Genomic DNA, 25,393 nt, shown 5'->3' with positions numbered 1-25,393 from the left:
ACGTTTAGCTCCAGTTATGGGTTTTGTTAAGAAAAATTATAGTAAAGATTTAGAATCAGAATTATGGTAATTTAGTATGGAATATTGTTTGAGATTAATGTTTGAGATAAAGTTGAGTTTTGGTTTACAGTTTGGAATTTTGAGTATGTGGAGAAGTCAGTGTTACCGCGGAGCGGGACTTGAATTAGTCAGCCGGTATCATTTGATGATAGAACTTAGTTCTATCCCTATGAGACTTCTTGGTAGATTGCAGAGGTCTAGCTGAAATGCTAGCGCTCCAGTATAAAAGGAATCTGATGGATGCAGATTGGGATCAATTTTTGAGTTTTGGTTTGGCAGGCCTCAACAGTAATATTGTGACCGTTGCTGTTATGGAAGCCGTTTGGTCATTTTTAATTGTTTTGTCTGACAGGCCTCAGAGGACAAGTCATGACCACTTGTACCGCTGAGGAAGTCATAGGTCACTTAGTTTTAAATTTACGATCCCAGCTGAAGTCTGTTCCAGGAGAGCAACTACCAAGGATATCCATACTCAAAGTTAGGTTTAGTGACTACGTTTGGTGAGGTATAAGCCTCCAGTTATCGATATGATAGAGTTTGGGAATTGATTTATGGATTGAGAACATAGAGGTCAGTTATAGATAATGATAAGATTTAGTTTTGGATTTTGATGATTGAGGAAAGAAGAGTCGAAGGGAGACCTTCGAAGAGTACGGACGTGAGCATTCAGCTCTGGTCGCTCGAAGTGAGCAGACGTGTCCAGAAATGGCGTTACAGTTCATGGCATTGCGGAAAGCTACAGATTGAGTATTTTTACAGAAGTATTATTTAAAACAGTGTAAGACGATACTCGATATTTTATTCATCAGTAATCAGGTATGAAATAATTAGTATAATTATCAATAATTAATTGAGTTCGAGTCAGAGTCTTGAGATACGATGCTACTGTTTTAATTAAAGAAAATATTTAAGAACTGAGAGAATTATAAGAATATTGGTACAGTTTAGAGTCATGTTCACGATTTATTGTTGATATCATTTTACAAATAATTATAAGGAATATGTTTAATTATTTAACCAATTGTCGTCTAATTGATGTCAATATTAGACCCATGTATGTTAGTTTCATGAGTTTTGTTGAAGAGAATGTTCTAGAATATCGGTTTTTATAATTTATTGTTCTAGGTTACTGAATATTAGTTAATTGTTGATTAGCTCTAGTAATTAATTAATACATATCCTTCAGATGTCAATTTACCTTTTTGTTAAGATTAATTTTATTATTATTAGATTCAGTATTTTGTTATAAAGAAGACTTATTTGTACGAAGCTACAGTATTTTGTTAATTGTTAAATGGAGATCTTAGATTATTTGTTGTTTAAATAAAAATTGCAAATTCACTGATAATCTACATGAATTTGGAATGATGTAACCCGGACCACTCCCTCTCTCCATAAACCTACACACTGAGCGACACCATGGCACACCGTAACTCTGTTTTTAGTTTTCCAGTCTCTGTTTTTGTTTTTGCTTATAAGTTCTGAGCATTTTGTTAAGTTTTAGTTTTTATTTAGTTGCGTGGTTTTGGTGATAATTCCACAGATCAAAAATTATCCGGTTTTTGTTTATGCGTGGTTTGGAGATAGTTCCACAGATCAAAAATTTATCTAATTCTTAAGATTTACTGGTTTGGTGATTCCAGTGATAAAAAGTTACCTGGCGCCCTGTTAGCATTGAGACTGGAGGCTAAAGATAGAAAACAAAGTTTGTGGCACAAAGGAAATCTTGGCGTATTAACGTATGCTTGAATGGATGAATTTTTGTGTTATAATATACATATATATATATATATATATGAATCTTTATTCGACAGTAATGGCAATTATCCCCACAAATCTTCTTTCCATTCTGGCTGCCAGTTGGCATTTTTGTTCTTTAATATAACAGTTACTTAAGCCTCCAACAAAGCAGTCAGCATGAATAGTTCACGCCAATTATTATGAAAAAAACATTAATGAGTATCAAAAAATTCTAATACGTAATAATTATATTCATATAGTTTTTGGATCGCTAAACAGACATAAACAAATTTTTAATTTAAATAATTGTAGTATTCGCAAGATGAAAATTTGAAAACTGATATATGTATAATTTTATTCAGAGCAACACATTGAGAGAGTTTGATTCAGCATTTACTGCGAAACATTTTGGATATAAAAATGTCAATGAATATTATGCGAATGCTACATTGCATAAAAAATTACATTTCATCCATGTGCCATTATTATGCTTAACTGCAGCTGATGATCCATTTCAACCTTTTGATGGTAATAAATTACCATTATGAACTTACTCATTTCTAAATTAAAAATCAATAATAATAAAATTTTTATTTTCCAGTGATACCGCTAAAAGAGGCAAAAGGATCTAAAAGTATTGCTTTCTTAATCACATCTCATGGTGGTCATATTGGCTTTCTTGAAGGACTATTTCCCACTAAACAAGAACAATATATTTCTAAATTATTCAAGCAATACTTTCAAGCTGTATTTTTTAAAAACCATACATAAATTACAAAAATATATCAAATGAGTAGATATTTTATAGACAAGTGTTTAATAATCACTGTTTCATATTCTAATTGTTTGTAATAAAACATTAACTTTTACTGCTACGATAATTCGCCACATGTAGTTATGACAACTTTTTGGGAAGTTGTACCAGCTTTACTACCGAATTTTTCAATTTTTTTCAATACGTCTAGTCCACTAAGTACGTGTCCAAAGACAACGTGTTTATTGTCCAACCAATCAGTTTTTGCGAGACACAAAAAAAATTGCGAACCGTTGGTATTGGGTCCTGAGTTAGCCATTGACAATATTCCTGGTCCCGTGTGTTTTAATTCGAAGTTTTCATCATCAAATTTATTACCGTAGATTGATTTACCACCTGTACCATTGTGATTTGTAAAATCGCCACCTTGACACATCTATTTTGTTTAGTAATCGTTTTTAAAATAATTAAAGAAATATATTTACTGTAAAGAAAATCTATCCGTACGAATGCTACATTCAAGTGGCACGTAGCCCTATAGGGACGATAGCCAATAAGGATAACAAAAATGCTACATTTAAAAACCGTTACACATTCCATAAACATTTTATAGGTATAATATAGTACATTGCATAGCGAGTGAGCTTAGTAAATTTATACGAGAAGCACAATGTTTTTAGCTTGAGTCGTAAGTGGATATGTAAGCGCCAGCAAGTGCTTAGCGTGCACAGAAGACAAGTACTAAAAACATTGTGTTTGAAGGATAATGACAACCCACGTGCACTATACTTTATTCAACAAGTGACTGATTTTTTCGAATCGTTATATCGGAAAAATAAACCCTAAATCAGATGGGGTAATATATAGCACTAGTTCTCGACTTTTCTCACTATTTATTTTTTATTTCATTTTAATTATTCAAAAATAATCATTGTGTCTATATACGAATGCCAAGATAAAAGTTGTTAAACTGATTATACTACGCATTCCAAATATATTTAGTGTCAAGATTAGTTGCTCTTGTGATAGTAGTAAAGTTTGTTTTTGAGAACGGTTGATAATGGCTTCAAAGAAATGTGATTATGGATTCATGTGAGTTTGTTTATGACTCCCATAACCAAACGCTATTAAGGAACACAGGAAACTATTTGCTTTTTTACAGATTAGTAACACTTCGTCACACGCGTGTTTTTACCCGACTTTGTCACACGCACGATAAGCACCGCGCGGCCGTATTTAATTTCATGCGGTGTTGCCAAGTACCCAATATATATTTCATGCATATTATTATTAGAAAATAATCAATTTTTTAGTAAATTTTACATTAAATTAAACATTTAACAAATTTTGAAAATTTCCTCATGAAATAAGAAAGTAATAATAATTAAAAGCAAGAAAGTAATACAATAATGAATGAAAGTAACGATGCTAATTAGTAATTTCATGACCGATAAATTATCATTTGAAAAAAAAAATCTACATATTTCGAAATTTGATACTTCGAAAACGTTTGGGGGAAAAAATTTGAAAAAAATCATAAAAGCCTCTTTCAAGCTATACTAAAAGTTACAAAGAAATCTGAGGTGCAAAAGCTAAATGGTGTCCGATTTGGCGTGGAACGTCCCCTATATTTTTCTCAATTTATCTATAAATTGTCTTATTGAGAAGGTTTGCATGTTTAGCTGTCTACTATATTAAATTGGTTTCCACTATATGAAAAACCAATTTAATATAGTGGAAACCTGAACATGCAAACCTTCTCAATAAGACAATTTATAGATAAATTAAGAAAAATATAGATAGCCCGAACTGGGAATCGAGCCCAGACCATGTCGGAATCGCACCGAGTGCTCTACCAGTTGAGCTATCCGGCACTATACTATATTCCGTTCAATTTGATCTATAACGTATTGAGCCACACTGTCCATCGTACGGTAATACACCAATTTAATATAGTGGAAACCTAAACATGCAAACCTCCTCAATAAGACAATTTATAGATAAATTGAGAAAAATATAGATAGCCTGAACTGGGAATTGAACCCAGACTATGTCGGTATCACGCCAAGTGCTCTACCAGTTTAGCTATCCAGCACTATACTATATTCCGTTCAATTTGATCTATAACTTATTGAGCCACACTGTCCATCATACAGTAATACACCAATTTAATATAGTGAAAACCTAAACATGCAAACCTTCTCAATAAGACAATTTATAGACAATTTTTCCCGGGCATTCCTTCTAGAAGGTTAAAAAAAAATATTAAAATTTTTCGGAATGTTTTTTTTTGGTAAAAACTATAAGAAACCATGAAAATGTAAAAAGTGTAGAGTCAAGCTTATAGCGCGTGTGACGAATGGTTAATCATCGAGTTTTAAAAGGCTATTTAGGGTTTACTTTGCAGATATAATAAAGCGTGATAATCAGACATGCGTAGAATAAAACAATAAATAACGTAATAAATATAATAAAAAGGATACAAAATCTGGAATTATGCGATGAAATAAACTTCCTTGGTAACCATAACCTTTTTCATGGGTACAAAGACAACGAAAATTTTCGGCAGTTTTAGGAACAATGTCTGCTCGTAACATCATTATAATACGTCCTAATTCATGTTTACCGACACTTATATCAAAGTAAACCTGTGGATTGCGTTTTTCTTTGATAGTTGTGGTAAGTATTTTACTCGTGACGTCATCTTTGTTGAGAGTTTCGCCAGCGTGTTCTTGTAACCAAGCATCATCAGCCCAAACAGGCTTAGATGAGCCTTCTTTTATTCGTTGTGGTTTAGCTATATTGACGCGTATTGTACGACCAAACAATTCCGAATCATTCTGCAACACATCAAAATAATTGATAATAATGATTAGATCCAATGAAAATTTTATTGGCAGTAGATAAAATTTAGATTTAGATAGAGTTATTACGGTTTATATGTATGATAGTATAACATCATGGATACATTATCGACTTCAAAAACGAAGACAATTTGGAAATGATAAACATTAAAATCAATAATATTGATTCCGTCCCTTTGGAAATCTAGTTATATGCGTGGTCATGTTTTCATTCATTTTAAAAAAAGCTATGACCACCTAACTCATGGACACCATGTAACACAGTGCGTTTTAGATTTTCATCTTTAAAATTCGGCGCGAATATTTAAATTTTCCTGAAGCCATCTATTATCCTAATAGAGTGTTATTTATATATTTTTATACTCTTCAGTTACCCAAGGCCCTGTAAGAGGTCCATTAAATCAAATTCAAACTAAGTTATAGAAGGCAGTGTGGTCGTCTCATGTCGTCAAAATTTACTTTATAAAAGAGCCAGGAAGAGTTGCTCGAAAACTTAAGCCCTGGCTACCACCCAGGCTAGGCCAGTAGACTATGACTAAGGATGCTTGACTAGGCCCCTACTCTACACTCACAGCTCACTACTTGCTAGCACGAGCTGGTCTAAAGATAAGTTTAGTCAATCAATTTCTAGTCATTCAGTTCCCAGTGACAAGTTTATTTCAATATTGTGTCCGTATTGTGAGTTTATTTTAATGATTCCATTGTAATCGTTCAACGTATTCTGTACTCACTGGAACCGTCATTGTTGCTGAAGCTAACACATCATCAGGATGCTCTCAGCTGAATTATTCAGGAAGTATAGGAAGACGCACTCTGCTTAAGCATTCAATTGTCTTAGGGTCGTAAGTGGCCTACAAAATCTAAATCTGATCTGGTCACGGCATACTCTGTCTCGATGTTTTTTAATATTATTATCTATTAATTTAACTCAATCCCGAACTTACTTACTTGTTTGCTTATTATATTCCATACAAACAATTCATTCATAAATTATATTATTAATTAATTATTATATTATTTTTCTCATGTTGTCGGTTAAATTAACAATATATTTTTATAATTATATTTCTTATATACTTGAAATATATTGTTTATATAATTTTTTTATATTTTCAAACATGCATTACCGGGAAAAAGTTTAATACCGAAAATGGCCTGGTAAAATTTTATAAAGTTTTATAAAATTTTGTAAAAATTTGTATAATTTTATAAAATTTTACCAGCCCATTTTCAGTATTAAATTTTGTAAAATTTTATAAAATAATTTTTTCTCTCCAGGATGGGTCACTTATCCAACTAATGTTCCACCTCAATGTTGCTTAACTTTTGTTATTGATGGATTGTAGTTGGCTCCACTTGTCTATCGGGCACTTGTGGATATGAAAAATTCGTAGATGTATTTAAGATTACACATGAATTCTCTTCAGCCATATTTTATTGTAGTCTTTTATAATAATATAACTTTATAACAATTCGCACATTATTGCAAATATGACTTATTTCTCGAATACAGTCAGGTTGAATTATATATAACTTCATTTATAATTATATTTAAAAAACGATTTGAATAATTTAACTATCAATTGTTTAATGGACAGAAAATTTACAATTGATTAAATAAATTTATGTTTAATGATTCATATTTTCAAATTAATTGCGAAACTTTTGAACTTTTGCTTGAGTAATGAGGATTTAATTTGAAGTGATAGTTGACAAAATAGAAGTTTCACACCATTCAAATTAAAATTGTTACATCATGTAACATATATATTTATTAAGGTACGCCAAAAAAAGAACTAATTTTTTTTAGTTACCGTAAAAATATTGTTAAAGATGATGAAAAAAAAATCTGGTAAATAGTCCGGTCAATTTATACTTCCAAAATTACAAAAATTCACACTTGGCTGAAAATTGGTAGGATCGTTCAAAATACTATCATAAATGAAATGTGAAAGGTCCTCATCGATCCGACACTGGGAAAAAAATTTACTCGCGATCAAAGCTTACAAAAACGGGTTTTTCGTGAATTTTAGCAAAACAGTAAGATTTATCATAAAATTAGCTCGGACAGAAATTATATATCAGATAATTATCTATATCTGATCTATAAGAAATAAGAAAATCCAAATACTTTTTTTTCTAAGAGCTACCGTATTAGAGATATAACGATCCTACGAGTTAAAAAAGTTGTAATCGTCATAATATGCATACGTTTCTACGCCACCTTTGAGGCAGAGTTGCAAAAAAATGCATTACTTGAGTTAATGCATTGGCGTTTCATTACTCATTACTATAATAATGAGTAATAGAATCAGTATCCATTACTCATTATTTTTTTCTTAATAAAACAAAAATTAATTTTCATTAAATTTTTTTTAATGAATAATGTACCGTCTTTACATTACTTATTTTTTAATTTTAATGAGTATTTCAACAATCTACATTAAAATTTTTCACGTTAATAAGTAATCTAGTAACTTTTCATTACACATTTCATTACATTTAATAAAGGATTAATGAGTATTCCATTACCCGTTACATATGAATAAAATTACTATTTGTGATAATAGCTGTTATTTAGATGTTGGAAAAATGAAAACCTTATCACAAATCGGAGATTAAAAATGGAATCTAATTTAGCATCACATTTTTCAACTAAGCATTATTTCTGTGTTTATAATTTTTTATAATTAGGCGTGAATACTACGTTAGCCGCATTGAGTGCCCAAACAAAGTTTAGAAATCGACCCCAGATCGGGCCATTACTAGGTCAAGAATGTCGATTAATGGCTCAGTAATGACAATTTTTATTGGCCAAAAAACGGCTTATAGCCAGAATGATAACCTCGGCCCATTAATGGCGCTCGATTGTCAGCCGATTAATGGCAGCCAGCAATCGGCCAAGCAAGCAAATAAATTTAACTAAAAAAAATATTAATATTATTAACCTAATATAGTTTGCGATGATTAACGTTTAAACTGTTTAAATGATGTGAAAAAAGCGCGCTGAAAATTCTGCTGGTACCTAAGCGCGAACTGCCGTCCTTCTGATAGCTGGGTCTGAACGGTAACTACTGGACGAACCTACTAATGTTGAACTGATACTTTCATATGATCTACTTATGCATTCTACAAGCGACATAGATTTTATAAAATATACAGAGCAATTGAATTCATATTTTCAATTATTTAGAAAAAAAAAATAATAATTTCGTACTATTTTGATTATAATTGCATAATTTTTAAAAATAAAACATTAAATTTAATTGATTAGTTATCGAGAACCCTAGTAGATTAGTAGATTTTTTCACTTAACAAGAATCATTCATGGACCACTGATTCACCAACAGTAGCCCGACGCTTCAAACCGATAATCGGCCAGTCATAAGTAGCCATTCATTGGCCAGCCATCGTCAGCGTCGTATGTCTGGCGTTTCCTTTACAAGGATTACGGGAAGTCATATTCTGATATGAAACCAGCAATGTCATTACATATACACTAAGAAAAAAAAATACTTTTGTTAAGAACATTTACTTGATACAAGAACATTTATTCTTGATAATTTTCAAGAATATATAATTTTGTCTCAAGAATTCGTAGAATTGAAGAAAATAATTTTTATTTCATTCAAGTAAAGCTATTCTTTTGTTTACTCATAATATAATACTAAATTCATATAATAACAAAAATAAATTTGATGCTCTTTTCTCAAGAAATTGATGATTAATAATAATAAAATAAATATTTTGAACGGTTTTCTTGAACCAAGAAATTCTTGTTTCGATAATAGTACTTTTTTTTCTCAGTGTACATTCAAAAATTAAAATAAAAATTTCGATTTGACTACACTATCTTGATGAAAAATTAAATGGCTAGTGGTAATTAACCAGGTTTGAACCATTACGAATTGCCAATGCTTGGCCGAGCGATGGCAGTCAGACATCGGCCAACCTACGGCATTTTTTCCATCAACGGCGACTTTGTATGGGTAGAGAGTGAAATTTAGAGCCCACAAGCTGTCACACAAATTCGACATGATGTATAATAAAATTAATTATTATATTTAGTATGGGTGTGCGAATACTCGAAACTTCGAATTATTCGAGGCGAATCGAATAAAACAATTCGATTCGAGATTCACCTCGAATATTCGAGATGTTCGAATAGTTCGAAAGGTTTGAATAATTCGAAAGGTTCGCATAATTCGAAAGATTACAATAGTTCGGGAGATTCGAACAGTTCGAAAGATTCGAACAGTTCGAAAGATTCGAACAGTTCGAAAGATTCGAACAGTTCGAAAGATTCGAAAAGGTTCAAAAGATTCGAAAAGTTCGATTAGTTCGGAAGGTTCGATTAGTTCGGAAGGTTCAAATAGCTCGAAAAACTCCCTAAAAACATATAGAAAAAAACATTTTTTTAATTTTCCGTCAAGTTATGACCTCTATAATGTTTTTATCATATTTTAGGCCAATATGTGGGGTAAAATGGACCAATTAAAAAAATTGTAACGAAAAAATTAACTAAACAGAAAATTAAATAAATAATTTTTTCGTTGCAATTTTTTTTGAGTGTTCCATTTTACCCCACATATTAGTCTAAAATATGATAAAAACATGAGAGGTTATAACTTGACGGAAAATGAAAAAAAAAAATTTACCTAATTTTTGAAGTGGGCCCACGTGCCCCAGGTTCCCCTAAAAGTTCTTTGGTTTAATAAAGCCATAAATACTCAATTTCTTAGGTGCAATAATATTATTTACCGAAGATTCGAAAATATTTCGAATTATTCGAATCTTCCGAACTATTCGAATCCTTCGAGCTATTCGAATCTTTCTAAATATTCGAATCTTTCGAACTACTAGATATTCGACTCAAATATCGAATCGAATCTAACTATTCGACTCGATTCGATTCGAACAAGGTTTGCACAGCCCTAATATTTAGTTACATGTATAAATTTATATTACTGATTCAGCTTACTCATATACTGAGTACACAAAACGTACCCGAAATCGAACCCGGTAATATTTCGAAATCGAGAAAGAAAACTAGTAAACGTAACCAAAAACGAAAAAAAATTGTAGAATATTTCGTAAAATTTAAGGAATTAAATATTTGATCCATGGCAAGAATTTAATAGAAATTTATAAAATATCAGTAATTTCACGGAAATTTGATATAAATTGCATCAAATTTAAAAAACTTATATAACGTTAAAAAAAAGTTTTTCCTGGATAATCAAAACAGTATATAGAGCATCTAGTCAAAATACTGTGAGGAACGTAGTAAAAGCGGGGGCAGAGGGGTGTCTTGAGCAGCGGGACTAGGGGATTCACCGAAAGCCCGAGCGAGCGACGGGCGAGAGCCACCGCTACCGCGACCGTACCGTGTGCCCATGCCACAGCAATTAATTTTTATTTGAAACATTATTAATATTACGATTTTATTATTCTATTTAGTATTAATTAGTTATTATGATTAGCATTATTATTATCGTTGTTACATTATTAATTAATTATTACTAATACTTTTATTAATTAATTATTTTAAAATTAATAGAAACAATTATTTTCGACGATTATTATTGTTTACGACGATATTTATGTTTATAAAAATAATTATTTATCACGTCAATTATTATAAATATTCACTATTATATTGTTTTTTGTTTATTATTATTGCATTGTTTTTTTTTTTTTACTAAAATTTATTATAAGCTACGATAATAAGAAAAATAAACTCCGAAAGTTGCTATCCCCGCAACGACTACGCACTTGTGGTGAAAACCGCCGAGCTGATGAGAACCAAAAATTGAGGGAATAACTTCTTGTTGTAAAGAAGAAAAAATTGAATTTGTTCGAAATCATGTATTTCTAAAAATATTTCGAATTAATTCGAAGCAACTTAGTTAAGAAAAAGAAATTATTTTGAAAAAAAATAAAATAAATGTGAAAATTATTGTAAATCCCAAGCGAGTTTAATGAGGAAAAGAAAAATAATTTTGAAATAATTTGGCCGAACGAATAGATAGATAATGAAAGAATGCCGAATGGGATGTTACGTCCTAGTTGATGTTTTGGCGCTGGCGTAGTTGAGTGTTCGATTTGAATTGGACGTAACGAGAACTTACATATAATTATAAATAATTATTAAGTATGGGTTGAACAGCCACCATTCGGTGGTTGAAATAAACTGGTTGTTCGATTATATATTGTTTTATATCTCAATCTGATTTATTCAATTGCAAAAAAATAATTTGAATAATGTGAAAATATACAATTGAATCAATTTATAAATTTGTTAAAGTTCTCCTAACAATAACTTCAAGAGGGTGAGAAAAAAGTTAAGTATTTAATATTGAGCCTGACTGCTCTCAATGATTCTATATTTCAGACTGCCTTCTCTTGATCGAGAAAAACTAGAGTAACTCTTATCAATACGTGTGGGCATCAGACCGGCGCATCGATTCATATGGAGGGGTCATTCGAGATAACGCATGTTCTCGAATGATCCATTTTAATATTTATTGAAAATACTTAATTCTCACGATCTCTCCGCTTTTGTTACTAATAAATGAGTTACTTATCTATTAAAAAAAGTTATCTTAAACAAAATAGATGTTTGTGCAGCTGCACGTCTCGAGGATTTACTCGAGGCGTCAGCGTTTATTTATATTTGATAAAATATAGAAAAATAACTTTATCAACTATTACTCATATCCTTAATGTTCAAATATCTTAAATAATATTATTCTATTATTATATTATATTATTTTATATAATCAATTAAATACTATGGAAATTACTTGGTTATCGATATTCGATATAATTAGTTAGATTTCAGGTCGGTAATTAGAGAAGTAAATGCCCACGTCATCTGACGTACAGGCTGGGACGTAACACGCTCCCACCCGTTAGACGAGCGTCCTCGCTCGTTCGGGCCTTATCCGTGAAAGATACTAAGTATTAAAAAATTTTATTTTATCGACGTGAAATCTGTACACGTTTAATTTTTTTAATATGATATTTTTTTGTTCATTTTCTATTTTTTCTTAAATTATTAGAGGATTATTTTTACATATCAATTTATTCATGCAATACTATACAATATAAATGTTTTATTCATTATAATGTTTGCATAAGCAGAAAAATTTTATTTCTTTTATTCCTTAAGATTATTATTATTATTATAAAAAAAATTTTATATTATATCTTTTTTTCCTTTTTTTTTTTTTTTTTTTCTTATAACTAAATTATTAAATAACTGTTGTTTTCAGTTATGCATATGAGTAAAGAAAAGAATTCTATTGTTTTATTTGTCTATTTTTCATTTATTATAGTAATTTTTTTGTTATTCATTTATTTATTTATTTTTCTCTGGTATATCTATATGATATGTTCTGTTTAACTATTTTCTTAATCATTTTACTTTCTCTTTCCTATTTTTCTTATATTTTCAATATTTTATCTTCAAAAAATCTGGTTATTATTATTTTATTTTTACTATTGTTTATTGTCTATTTTGCGTTATATTATAAATTATTGTTATACTAATTCTAGAATATTTGATTTCTATCACCATTTAATTCGATTTATTTATTATTGTTTTAACTAATCTTATCTTTACTAATTATTTATCTTTAATTATGTCTATAAGTTTCCAGTCTTTCAAAACTATTTAGAAATAAAATTTAATTTTTCTTAATTATACGTAGTTATTCTTATATTTTAATTAAATCAGATCATGAATTATTTGATACCGTTTATTTTTTTTTGTTACTTGTAATAAATCATTTTGTTCCCTAGAGTTACTTAAATGCGTTTTTGAAAAGGTACTGATATAAGAGAAATTTTCAATTCACTTATAAGCTATCTTAGCTCTGTCACAATGGATGAGTTTTCTTTTTCCAGGTTTATATTCAATTTCTATATCGTTTTTATCTGGGAAAATTTCAGTAATTTTATAAGGACCTAAATGATTGTCATCAAATTTACAATCTCTCTGATTCTTTACTAAAAATATATTTTGACCTATTTTAAAATTTACAGGATTTATTTTTTTATCGTATCGTACTTTCGATTTTAATTTTGAATTTTCTAAATTTTCTCTTGCTTCTTTTCTTGATTCCAGCAATCGAATTGCGAGTCTTTAACGTAATCTGCGTATGTAGGAATATCGTCTAAGTATGAAAATTCTGATGGTAATCGCGCTTCTTTACCCAAAACTAATCTATATGGGGTAAACTTTGTACCTTCGTGTACACTCGTATTATAAGCAAAAGTTGCATGAGGCAACCATTTATCCCAATCTTTTTTATTTGTAAAATGTTTGATATAATCTCTTAAGACTTGATGACTTCTTTCTAATGAACCATTGGTTGCGGGTGAAAAGCTGTCGTTTTTATTTATTTCATTTTGAAAATTTTAGCTACCCAACCCATAACTTAACCTATAATGCTTGACCTTGGTCTGCTAAAATTACTTTAGGGCAACCGTGTTTTAATATGAAATTCTCGGCTAATGCTATAGCAATGTCTTTGGCTGTCACAGATACTAGCAGGATTGCAAAACAATATTTTGAAAGATTGTCTAGCATCGTTAAAATATATGAATAATCGTTTGCTGATGTTTTATTAGGTACTAGAATATCTAATGCTAATTAATCCCAAATTTCTGCGGATGTATCTGTTATTACCATCGGTTGTTTTGTTTTCATTCTTATTAATTTCTTCTTCTGACAACTAATACATTTTCTAACAAAATCTTCGACATGTTTTTTAATACTATCCTAAAAATATCTTTGTCTAATTCTGTTGTAAGTTTTAGTTACACCTTTATGACCTGCCATTGGGGTCTCATGATTTTCAGCCCCTATCTTTTGTCTCTCTTCGACTGGAGGTATTATTGTCAGATCTCTACAAATAATTATTTTAATATCGGCTCCTTTAAATGTTTTAGCTATAATATTTTTAATTTTTGACCATACAGTTTTGAATAAATTACTTCGACCTTGAGAAATACTAATTGATTTTAATTTTGATTTTTCCATGTATAATTTTAAATTTTTGAAAGCTTTACGATAATCTTTTTCGGTGGGTGCATCTGTACTGGTGTTTTGAGTAACTAACGCAAGTACTTTTCTTTTCGATGTTCCCATTTTAATTACCTGCCCTACTTTATAATTAGCTAGTGGATTCAATTTTAAATATCCTGATTCTGATAATTGTTTTCCTATTTTACTTGGGACAGTACTATCTGCATTAATAAAACATAAATAACTATTTTTTTGCATTTCTAAATTATCTCTTCTCTCTATTATATTACCATTACTAAAATCGTTCGACATTACTGAAACTACGGATAAATCATCGTCAGAATCTATTTGTTCATTATCTGGGTTATTATTTTCTCCGATAATTACATTGTCTATTTGTTCTTGATTACTATCTGAATTTAATTCTGTTAAATTTTGTTGAAAATTTGTTATATTATTAGATGAATTTATTTGTTCGATTCGATCTGGGTTTTCATCATTAAATGAAATTATTTGTTTGATTTGATCAAGGTTTCCATCATTATATGAATTTATTTGTTCTCCTTGATCGAAATATTGGTCATTGAATGAATTTATTCGTTCGATTGAACTCAAATTTTGATCAACGGGTGAATTTATATGCTCAGGGTTTTGTGGTTCTCTATCATGAAAAGAATATTGGAAATTGATCGGTTCTACATTTTCATTTATTATACTTAAATTATTGTTTGGGATTTTATCATTTGCATTTTGTTGGCGATTAATTGCTTCGAGGGTAACCATTATTTTCGGAAATTGGGGTAGAAAATTATTTTTATTATTTTTAGGTTTTTTTGTTTCTATCTTAAAATTTTCTCAAAGTTTTTGTATGGAATGTGTTTTTGTGTATGTGTATGTTTATCATTGTCCGTGCAACACGAACACGTTTTGGGCTTCCGCTGTCTTTTTGATCAGCGTAGCTGCGGTTCGCTATTAGGGGAATTATTTATCGTTTGACTATTTGTTACTACACGATGTTTTTCTATGGCTTTACTAGGACTTTGTAGTCGTGGTTGGTCATTATTTGTTTTAGGGTTATTTTTTATTTTTACATTTTCTACATTAGTTTTATTTCTATCAGTGTTTAAATTAGTCGGCGGTATTACGTTATCATCGGATGACGTCTGTATTTCCATCGGACGTGCGAGTGAGTCATTAAGTGTCGTTTTATCAATTTCCATATTTACATGAATATTGGATTTCGTGTAGGCGTTCTTGGAGTAATAGGAATAGTTTCTATTAGAGATTCAATGTCAATGTCATTTGAGTTGCTTGAATATATTTTTGAATTTATTATTTCCGTCTCATCTGTATTTGACTCGTCATCTTAGGTGTCTAGAGTAATAATTTTTTTCGTCTTGTTATTAGTTTTATCCATTTTCCTGCGTGTACGAACTGCGGGAGAAGGTGTGAATTCAGCTATTCTATGTGATCTTTTAATTTGAGAAAGTATTGATTTATTCTTATCGATTTCTGTATTTTTAATATTCGTCTGTAGTTTTAAATTCGAGGTTAAAGATGTAGTTAGCGTCTGTACGTCTGTTAATTATGGTAATGAAGGATCAGTGATTTTAAAACTTTCAGGTATATAGGAATGTGAGGATTGAGATGACATGATATATTATGAGGTTTCTTATGTTTTGGAGAGTTTATAGAATTATTAGATATATAAGACAAACCGAAATCTGTCATATCAGATTCGTCACTTGAATACGAAGGGTTATTTTTAATGAGATTTTTCTTAAAGCTACAGCATCATAAATTTCTCCTGATGATGATGATCCGTCAGAATAATTAGGAAGTACAATAGACATTCGATTCAAAATTTTCGAAAGGTTTTCTTTTATAACTTTTTAAATTTTCATTAGTTTTTACTTTATTAGTTTCTTTTTTATTTTGAGTTTCACTGTCAAGCTCGGAATCTTTATTCAAAGGATTTCGAGGATTATTATTTTTCAAATTTTCATTTACTTTATCATTTTTATCTTTATTATTATTTATTTTTGATTCGGTTCATGAAATTTTTTTATATGAATTATACCGTCTAACGTTAGATTTTTTATTTTTTTAAATTTTTATTTTCACCGATATATCCGTTTTCTTAATTTTTGTCAACTAATCCCCGATCGATAGGGTAGCTAATCCTATTGCCGCCGCTAGTATTTTTGACTGTTGGGTCCATAGTTAATTTATCGATGGGCCCAACCATTTAAGTTCTTGACTCATTTACTTTACTTTTTTCGACCGAATTTTCGTTATCGACCGTTCGAGTTTTTGGCTCGAGAATTTGAATTACCGAATTTATTTTATTACTTGGATAACTTTCTTCTGAACTTACATTTCCTTTCTTATTTTTGCTTGACTTTACATGCAATTTATTTTATTAATATTCCGCGTTTTCGATTTTTCATCTGAGTTACTTGACTCTGTATTATTATATTTTTTTGATTCTTTTATTATGATTCTTCCGGAATCAGATGGATCCGAAGATCGCAATCTAGCGATTCCAGGTTTACCGGGTCGCCATTTAATTTTGATTGGGTAAACTTCATGATTTCCAATTACCGGGTTACATGATAAAGCGTCCGCGTTTGTGTTTATTTTTCCCGCCTTATATAACACGGTATATTCGAATTCTTTATGCCGTTCTCTCCATCTCATTACACGCGATGTTGGGTCATTCATATAATTTACCCAAACAAGCGGTCTGTGATCGGTGACAAGAGTAAACTCTCTGCCATAGAGATACGGTCTAAATGTTTTCATACCAAATAAAGCTGCGACCATTTCTTTTTCGGTGGTCGAATAATTTTTTTTCGTGTTTATTAAGTACATGAGAGGCTGCTGCAACAACTGTATCTTCGCCAATTTGGCCTTGTGAGAGGATTGCTCCAACTGCATAGTTAGATGCATCGGTCGTTAAAATAAACGGTTTCGAAAAATCAGGATATTGCATGTGATGGGACCAGTGTGCGGACCAGTTTTTTTTTTTGATTTACTTATTACTATTTGTACTCATAACTATTATGTTTATTGCTATTTTCCTATGAGTAACTATTATTATAATTTAACTATGACTAGTATTAATGCTCCAGTTAATTCTTATATCTATGACTATTACTACTTATTACTATTTGGGATATATTACTACGATTTATAACTAGGATTATTATTTTTTACTATGATTACATTTGTTTGCTTATGACTTAATCCAAAACTATGGTGCTTGTACTTAAAAACTATTTTTTATATTACCTATGACTAGATTAACTACGATTATAACTATTACTACTACTACTTCATTACTACATGATCTACTATTTATGATTCAATTACTATTGATCTCTATTTCTTTTTCAATATACTTTACACTATTACTATAATTATGTTGATTTATTATTTACTATGGCTGAGTTTACTATTACTAAAATGTTGTGTGATATTACATTGGTACGAGTGTATAAGTATGAGTATATGGATACGCGCCGAGTGAAAATTATTTCAAGTCCCGAGCCAACAAAATCAAAGGGAAAGGAAAAAACGTGAAAAATAATTCCATGTGAATCTTTTAAAAGATTCAAGAGATCGAAAGAAATATAAAATAAAATAAAATCATGAGAAATAATGTGTGAGAGTTGAAATTAACTTAGTATTTTAATCGCGCATCCTTCCATTCTCTTTCCATTCGCTCGCCAGTGCGTAAGCCGTACGGCTAACTTCTCCGTATTCAATGTTTGCTCAAACTCTTAAACACATTCTTTTTCTTTCCAAATCATTTTTATATTTCGTTTAAATTATATTTTTCAATTCTCGTTGATATTACCGCACAAAACTTAGAAGAAATTCAGTCTCTTGACATATTATTTTGTAATTTTCTGCTTCCCGTTGATTTAGTCGCCCAGGGACTTAGAATAATTTCTCGATCGCCACGCTTAAGCAAGCGACGCTAGAGGGCGATGAAATTTATCCCTTTTCGTATGTGTGGCGGATGGATCAGGTAATAAAAGCGCTCGTAAAGGCAGTATTGGCAACTTAGTCTCCCGAGACGTTTTCTGGAGGAAGACCATTCCCTGGACAACATCTGGAACTTCGACTACCCCGAGTCCGACCGGACCAAGGTAAGCGAAATTTGATTCTCGGGGAGATTTGAGGGTTCCCACTCTGAGGCCTTCTGCCAAGGGGTGATAGGAATTCGTGCAGGGCCAACGGGGAAGTCGACCAGACACCCCTGAAGCACCCAGGAGAGGGTAGAACCGCGTCACTAGTCCGCGTAACTTTTGTGTGTGTGCGAATTGACCGCGTAACCGTGATTTAAATAATTAAAAACCGTAATCAATTATTGTAGAGGTAGTAGAACAAGGGCTCGAAGCCCATGTAAAGTGTTGATTTGAATAAAATTAAAATTGTTATATTTAATATTGTCTGTCTCCTTGAAGACCCCTTTTGTTTTCCACCCTGGACTCCGGCGAGCAGTACCCGAGCCAAAAGGGGTAGTTTGTGTTTCTAATTTGCTTATTAAAAGTTATTACGATATTTCAGCGAACCAATTTTATTTGCAGTAATATTTATTTATTAATACTGGCTAATTATTAAATTCAGATTCTTATCTATTTACTGGTTCATCTTTTTTGGTTCTGTGTGGTTCATTTTTGACTTATCAATTAATTAATAACTTTTAATTGGCAATTGAACGTTACCCCAGTTTTACCCGTTACATGCAATATCGGAGCTGTACATAGTTTGTCCCGCAAGGTTTCAAAAGCTACCTGATGTTCAGGCGTCCATGTAAATCTTGCGTTTTTACTTGTAAGATCAGATAGGCATTTAACGATTTTCGCGAAATCCCTAATAAATCGCCGATAATAACCAGCAAGTCCAAGAAATTCTCCCTAGATGGCCTAAATAAATTACTCCTTTTTTAAACAATTAATATTTATCGGCTTGTAGAGTTAAATTTGGACTACGTAAACGTTCAGCTAATTTTTCGAATTTAGTGTCATGTTTTTCTAGAGAACGTGCGTAAATGACTATATCGTCTATGTAAACAAAGAGGTCTGCTCCTTGTAACCTGCGTAACACTGAATCCATTGACCTTAGGAACGTTGCCGGAGCATTTTTAAGTCTAAATGGCATTCTATTAAACTGATAATGACCATGAGAAGTTGTAAATGCTGTTTTATGGTTATTTTTTGGATGCATTTTAATTTGGTGAAATCCAGATTTTAAATCGAAAATTAAAAAATAAATTGCGCCACCCAGTTGATCAAGAATATCATTTATCAACGTATAACGTATACTGTTCTGAAATTCCGCGACGGAGACGCGGAACAGTCTAATATAGCGTATGCGGTCACCCACGCGTGATAACTAAATAATAATAAATAATAATAAATGATATTAAGTGATGATAGATATTGAGATCAAATTAAAATAAAATAATGAATTTAAATAATTGTTAAATTACAGATATTAATTAGAAGTTGTCGTGCCTGGACCAGCTTCTCAGGCTGGGTTAACGCACGCAGGTGCCAGACCGTTTATCCAAAACGGACAAAAATTATTCAGGGGGAATTTGCGAGGGAAAATCCGAGCAAGTGACTTGTGGCGAAGCGGATAAACACTCGAGAGAAATTAAATAAATAATGAAAAAGAAAAATAGTATATATATGATAAATAATTACATACAAGTCATAAATAAGAACAGGAAAAATAAAATGAAACAGTAGGAAAAGAACCAGAGGAAAATAAATATTAAATCTTCCCCGACAGCTGATGGTTTCCGAGTTTTAATTACTAAACAAAAGAAAAATAATAATATTTCACAATATTTAATTGTGTTAAATTATTAACAACAATAATACCTGGTGATTGCCAAACATATGATCGCAGTATCACAATAAATTATATAAACTCAATAGACCAAAAATAAATATAATCTAACTTAATTAATAATCTTGATTTAATATTAAGTAAAAGAAACAATTATTTAATTTTAAAATTTTCCCAAATAAGAATAACAAATAATAACAATCTTTTTATCTCTTATTTTATCTCTCAACACTTGTGAGAGAGAGAAAGACACGAGATTTACCCTCACTCACACTCGAAATAATAAATTTCTCTGTATTAAAAATAATTTATAATTTTAAAACAAAAATTTCAATAATGATCTTGACCGCCGGGGTGAACAAATAAATCAAAAGTGAAAAAAAGTAAAGTTACTAAATTATTTTAAATGATAATAAATATAAATAATAATAAATATATATAATAATGCTTAATATTATTTACAAATATTTCGAGTGAGAACAAAAAATAATTTTTAATACTTTGGGAATTTTTCATTCAAGTGATGAGGTCAGTATTTGAGGAATTTGCTCAGATACAGTATGTGCACTATAGATATATATACCTTTATATATATCTATATCTACCGACAACGTATACCAACGTTACATAGGCGTCATATATATATATATATATATATATATATATATATATATATATATATATATATATAAATATATATATACATATATATATATAAATACATATATAAATATCTGGATATATTTAACAATATAAAAAAAAATTATCCAACGATAATTAACAATAATTATTTTAAATAAATACCGTGTATCATTCAGCCAGTAAATAGAAAGAAATTAATTTCACTCGCCGCGGCGACCAACAACTACCGGGGGAGTTTATCACATGAAAATATATACGGCGAAAGAAATTCAAAGTACTTACTCAAAAATCTCCAATAACTCAGCAAAACAAATACTATCAAAACAAGTATTAATTAATTCACCCGGTGAATTATGGCGACTACAATAGCTTTATTACTAATAATCCACCAATCTATCAATAAAACTTTAAAATTTTTACTCGGACAACGTCCGTGCGCACTCCTAGTCCGTATCTTTCTCATTTAATTACTCTATCCTTAGTCGGATGACAAGTTTAATGAAAATAATATGTTAAACAAATGTTGGGGCATAATGTTATGCTGGATTATGCATTCCAACTGTTTCGAAATCATAAACAAAAACTTGTAAATAACAAAAATCAATGATTTGTATTTTTAAAGCATAAAATAAAATTATTTTGCACACGTGTACTCTCATACGCTGCGCGCATGCGCCAGCACTGTGCACGGACTGCCGTCTCCATCGGCCAAATGTCGGAATGCTCGCGTAACGATTCAAATTTAAACGTAAATTTAAAATATTTAACTCACAACTAATTAAAATAAAGAAAATTTTGAATCGCTACGTGACAAACGGTAATGGCTATGCGTCTTTAATAGTTTTTTCATTTAATTTTCGATAATCAATTACTAAACGCCATCTTTTATTGCTTTTTGAATCAGCCTTTTTAGGTACTATCTCCATAGGGGGGGAATTATAGGGGGAGGTCGAAGGTTCTATTATATCCATCAACATTAATCTTGTAATTTGTTTTTGAATTTCGTCTTTTTATGCAGGTGGATGTCTGTATTGCCGAGTATTTACCGGTACGTCATCGTTAGTAGGTATACTGTGTTCCGCTGTCTCTGTAGCGCGCAATGATTCTCCTGGAATATGAAATAGGTCAGCGTATTTTTCTACAAGAAAAACCATGGTTTTACGCTCTTCCTCATTCAAATGTCCTAAACGCAAGAGTCTTAACACTTGGTCAACACGATTTTCCCGGGCCCTGGTACTGTTATCGTATTTATCTGTGTCATCTTGCGTCAAGCTAGTATTCTCATCTTCACTTTTCCCGGAAGGGTACAGAGGAATTACGGGTACTTTCACTTTAACATCCTTATCAAGAGTATTTATTTCGTAAAAATAAGCGATATCATTATTATGTCTAACTAGAGCTTCGTCTGCGTAAATACCGTTTTCAAATTGTATACGAGGTGTATAACCCTTTTTAAGTTTACTATCGACTCGAGCAAACATTGCTGTTTTCGTTCGAGCTTTTAAAACGAAATATTCTCCCTCGGTAAATGATAATTCTAAATTATTTAAATGTTTTAAAATTATAGTATTTTCTACTAAATTAATTATTCCGCCATGTTCGCCTAAAAATTCCGTACCGAGTATTCCACTATAATCTAAAGGAAATTCATCTGGGATGACATGAAAGTATGAAGTTTCATTAAAAATTTGTATTTTAATTCTACCCAAAGTTATAGCTTCAGATACGCAATTTAATTTATAACAATAAGAATCATCAATTAAATTTTTATATTTCACTTCGCCGTATTTTATTAAATTCAAACTACATCCCGTATCAATTAATATTTTTCCGTACCTCGATATTATATCTTTAGATTTAAGCATGATAAACGTTGGTTTGTAATCTATTGACATAGCACCTATGACATAAGTTTGCGTTGGTATTCTTAATTTTTGTTCGAAATTTGGCGCTGGGTTGCTACGTTTCCCATCGGAGCGCTGTCTCGAGGAAACGCTTGGTCGTTTCCCATACTTGTACTCGGTTTTGAATTTAATGCATCGCGTTTTCCTTCTTTATAAATTTTTTCCCAACAATTATTCATTAAATGACCGCTCATTTTACAGTAATCACATTGAAGAATATTTTTGTCTATAACTCGATAAGATTCAATGCTTTTTCTTTGCATCAAATTCCTACATTCCTCGATACTACGATTATTTCTTTTGCAAAAATTACAAAATTTAGTATTTTGATTAAAATTTCTTTGATTTTGATGTCTATTTGGTCCCGTTTTTTGTGCGTAGTTTTGATTATTTTTTTGATATTAATTGAGATTTTTATGATAATTATTTGTATTAAGAATGTTGTGGGTAGAGTAAGTATCATTTTGAACATTTTGTTTAGTGTGTGAAGTAAAAACCTGGTGGTAATCTGTACTTTTTGTTCAAGAATCATATACATTGAAAAAATTATCAACATTTCTCATTTCTTGTAGCTGTTTTTCGACTTTTTTGGCTGATTTTATCGCGGAGTCAAGGTCCGAGTATTTATCTTCTTGTAAAAAAATAGCAAATTTCCGATGTAAACCCGATATAAATGAACGAATAGCAGTTTTGTTAGCTAGCGTAGCTTTTTCTGTTTTATTCTCCTCGTCGGTATATTCAATTTCTGACAATGTATTTCGCAAATGTTGTTTTATTCTATAGTTAAAATCCCTATCGCGTTCGTGTGGGCGTTGTTGAAAGTTATAAAATTGTCACGTAACAATTCAAATTAGTTAATTTTAGTTAGTAGTAAATTGAATATTATAATTTTACGTTTAAATTTGAATCGTTGCGTGGGCATTCCGCCATTTCGCCGATGGAGACGGCAGTCCGTGCACAGTGCTGGCGCATGCGCGCCGCGTATGAGAGAGCACGTGTGCAAAATAAATTTTAATTTATAATTTAAAAATACAAACAATTGATTTTCGTTAATTTTAAGTATATGTTTATGATTTTGAAACAGTTGGGATGCATAATCCAGCGTAACATTATGCCCCAACAATTGTTTAACATATTATTTAATTTAAACTTGTCATCCGACTAAGGATGTCAGTTTTGGTTTGGGAAAATATTGACCGCCAAGTGAAGGTAAATCAATACCTTGGCTATATCCCCGACGTCAATTTTATGATTCTTAAATAATTATTATTTCATTTATTAGATAAAATAAAAACATGCATATGTTATAAATAAATAGTTCATACACTTGAATAATTATTCATGTATCATTCAGGTGTCCAGAAATTATCTTTATATTTTATATTTTTAATTTAAAACTAGTCCCAGGGCTAGTAAAGATAATTATAATAGTAATTAAGGGCGATGGGTGCGCCACGTGGGCGACGACCAACAAGTGGAGCATAGGGTAATTAAATTAGAAAGATAAGGGCTAGCATTGTGTGTGGACGCTGTCCTTTGTACATCCTTGCATTTATATTATTTTCTAAAAAAGAGTATAGTTATTAAAGTTCATCGGGTGAATTAGCTCATATATTTCTTTTCAACTCATATTATTTTGGTTGTCTGGAGTATTAATTTTGAGTAAGTACTTTGGATTTCTTTTACGGCATATATTTTCATGTGATAACCTCCCCCGGTAGTTGTTGGTCACCGCGGCGAGTGAAATTAATTTATTTATATTAACTGGCTGAATGATACACGATTTACATTATCTATAATTATTGTTAGATATTTCGTTTTATTATTGTTAAAAGTATCCTGATATTTCTACATATATATATACATAAGTCGAATACAACGTAGTTGAACGTTGCCGGTAGACATATATATATCTATAGATATATATATCTACAGAGCGCATACAGTACTTGAGCGCATTCCTCAAATACTGACATCATCACTTGGGTGAAAATTCCCCAAAGTTAAAATTATTTTTCTGTTTTCACTCAAAGTATTTGTATGACTATTGAGCATTATTATTCATATTTATTATTATTGGAGATAATTAAGTGACTCTACTTTTTTTTTGTTTGGAATTATTTATTTACCCCAGCGGTCTAAAATCGTTATTGAAATTTTTGTTTTAAAATTATAAATTATTTTCAACACAGTGGAATTTATTACTTTGAGTGTGAGTGAGGATAAATTCCGTGTCTTTCTCTCACTCACAAGTGTTGAGAGATAAGTTTACAAAGGAAATAAACAAAGATTATATTATGTATTATTCTTATTTTTGAAAATCTAAATAATCAAATAATTGTTTCTATTGAGTTTATATAATTTATTGTGATACTGCGATCATATTTTTGGCAATCACCAGGTATTATTGTTGTTAATAATTTAGTAAAATTGAATATTATAAAATATTGTTATTTTTCTATTGTTTAGTAATTAGAACTCGAAAACCAACAGCTGTCGGGGAAGATTTAATATTTATTTTCCTCTG

At 30.7% G+C, this 25,393-nt stretch overlaps 2 protein-coding genes across 4 annotated transcripts in view; one reads left to right on the top strand and one right to left on the bottom strand.

Annotated features, from left to right (window-relative positions):
• The window catches only part of LOC103573581 (phospholipase ABHD3), a 172,044-nt gene extending 169,444 nt beyond the window's left edge, over positions 1–2,600 (top strand). For both annotated transcript variants that reach the window (XM_053742508.1, XM_053742509.1), the window contains 2 exons: positions 2,163–2,328; positions 2,402–2,600. In XM_053742508.1, coding sequence (XP_053598483.1) covers positions 2,163–2,328; positions 2,402–2,571 — 336 coding nt within the window. In that variant the 3' untranslated portion in view covers positions 2,572–2,600. The remainder of the gene's footprint in view (positions 1–2,162; positions 2,329–2,401) is intronic.
• LOC103575985 (peptidyl-prolyl cis-trans isomerase E) overlaps positions 2,524–25,393 on the bottom strand; it is a 79,702-nt gene continuing 56,832 nt past the window's right edge. For both annotated transcript variants that reach the window (XM_014443481.2, XM_014443480.2), the window contains 2 exons: positions 5,038–5,394; positions 2,524–2,990 (listed from right to left, as the gene is read on the bottom strand). In XM_014443481.2, the coding sequence (XP_014298967.1) occupies positions 2,673–2,990; positions 5,038–5,394 (675 nt within the window). In that variant the 3' untranslated portion in view covers positions 2,524–2,672. The remainder of the gene's footprint in view (positions 2,991–5,037; positions 5,395–25,393) is intronic.

Source organism: Microplitis demolitor, chromosome 10 (assembly GCF_026212275.2).
Source record: "Microplitis demolitor isolate Queensland-Clemson2020A chromosome 10, iyMicDemo2.1a, whole genome shotgun sequence".
Classification (NCBI taxonomy): domain Eukaryota; kingdom Metazoa; phylum Arthropoda; class Insecta; order Hymenoptera; family Braconidae; genus Microplitis; species Microplitis demolitor.
The sequence above is the reverse complement of the archived record's forward strand: the minus strand, read 5'-3'. Positions and strand labels throughout refer to the sequence as shown.